This window comes from Penaeus monodon, unplaced genomic scaffold, assembly GCF_015228065.2.
Source record: "Penaeus monodon isolate SGIC_2016 unplaced genomic scaffold, NSTDA_Pmon_1 PmonScaffold_4656, whole genome shotgun sequence".
NCBI classification, from domain to species: Eukaryota; Metazoa; Arthropoda; class Malacostraca; order Decapoda; family Penaeidae; genus Penaeus; species Penaeus monodon.
The window spans coordinates 20,001-21,192 of record NW_023659504.1 but is presented as its reverse complement, the minus strand read 5'-3'; the positions used below and the strand labels follow the sequence as shown (position 1 = coordinate 21,192).

Sequence of the window (1,192 nt, the reverse complement as noted above, 5' to 3'; positions counted from 1 at the left end):
ATATGAAATCTAGATTACTGTAACAGTTGACTAAGAAGGCATAGGTTCCAGTTAATCATAACTGACTTCACTTTTGAATAATGTAATTCAGGTGAAGATGTATTATCGAACATCAGAATTACTAATGATTAATTTTAATTCCTCCTCCTCTGTGTATGTCACACTAAACTGTTTGGAATATCTGTCAATGTATCATTTTTATTTTTCCTTTCTTCCTTGATTCACTTATGACTCCGAAGCAGTAATTTCTGTATCACTCATTTCGTTGCTATAACAACCCGCGTGGCAACTCTTCGTTCTACTTCTGGGACAAAGTCTTTCCTTGCATGCACTCCCACCACATGACACCTTTTCGTGATTTTCCTCCCAACTTGACTCCGATACAATACCATGACCGAGGACAGCCTTCTTCACTGATCTGCCGTCAGCCTCGTGAACCGAGAAAGTAGTTTTACAATTCTTGTTTGAATCATCTTTCCTTCCCTTCCCGTCATCGCCAGCGGTCACTGGAACACAGGTTCGCTCCACAGGTAATTCGGATGTGTTCTTAACGTTGGATGAAAGCTCCTCGAATGCCTGAACTTTATGAATTCGATGTTGACTATCCTTCTTTGAAGACATCTCAAATTGACGTTTTGATTTAGTCAGATTTATTTCCATAGATTTCAGAGTGATTGCAGACCTGTTCTTGAATACCTTGAATAGACTCCTGTCGCTATTCTGGCCGACTTCTATATTTTTTCCCGACGATATATTCTTTAACTGAACGATTCTGCGGCAAGGATAGAGTAACAGCATTAGCTAAGGATGTTGCTTAGTTTGGGGTACAAACAATACAAACAGTAACACAGGATTAGTACTGTTTGTCTCAATTAAAATGCAGGCAATATGGCCTTAGTAGCTTATTAGAACTCCCATGAAAATGATAATGAACGAGGATATTGACAGATACCTGCTGTATCAGTAAAAAATAACGATCAGTTCACTACTGTTTGTGAATAAAGAATAGCATTACTTTGAGGTTTCCCTATAGAAAATAATAAACTTTCCGGACAGAGTCATTCCAGTACTCACATGAATATGATCATAATAAGCATGTTGAGTGAGGCCCCGAAGAAGAACTGGGCAGCTGGCAAGGTGTCGACTGTCGTGTAGTAAATGGGGGAATAGGCGGCGTAGGCGACCATGGGCA

General features: G+C 39.8%; 1 protein-coding gene across 1 annotated transcript in view; it reads right to left on the bottom strand.

Annotated features, from left to right (window-relative positions):
• Positions 1-46: 46 nt before the first annotated feature.
• Positions 47-1,192, bottom strand: part of LOC119570993 (proton-coupled folate transporter-like) — a 5,510-nt gene continuing 4,364 nt past the window's right edge. Inside the window, 2 exon segments of the mRNA XM_037918498.1 lie at positions 47-772; positions 1,075-1,192. The exon segment at positions 1,075-1,192 is cut by the window's right edge and continues 39 nt beyond it. Coding sequence (XP_037774426.1) covers positions 226-772; positions 1,075-1,192 — 665 coding nt within the window. The 3' untranslated portion in view covers positions 47-225.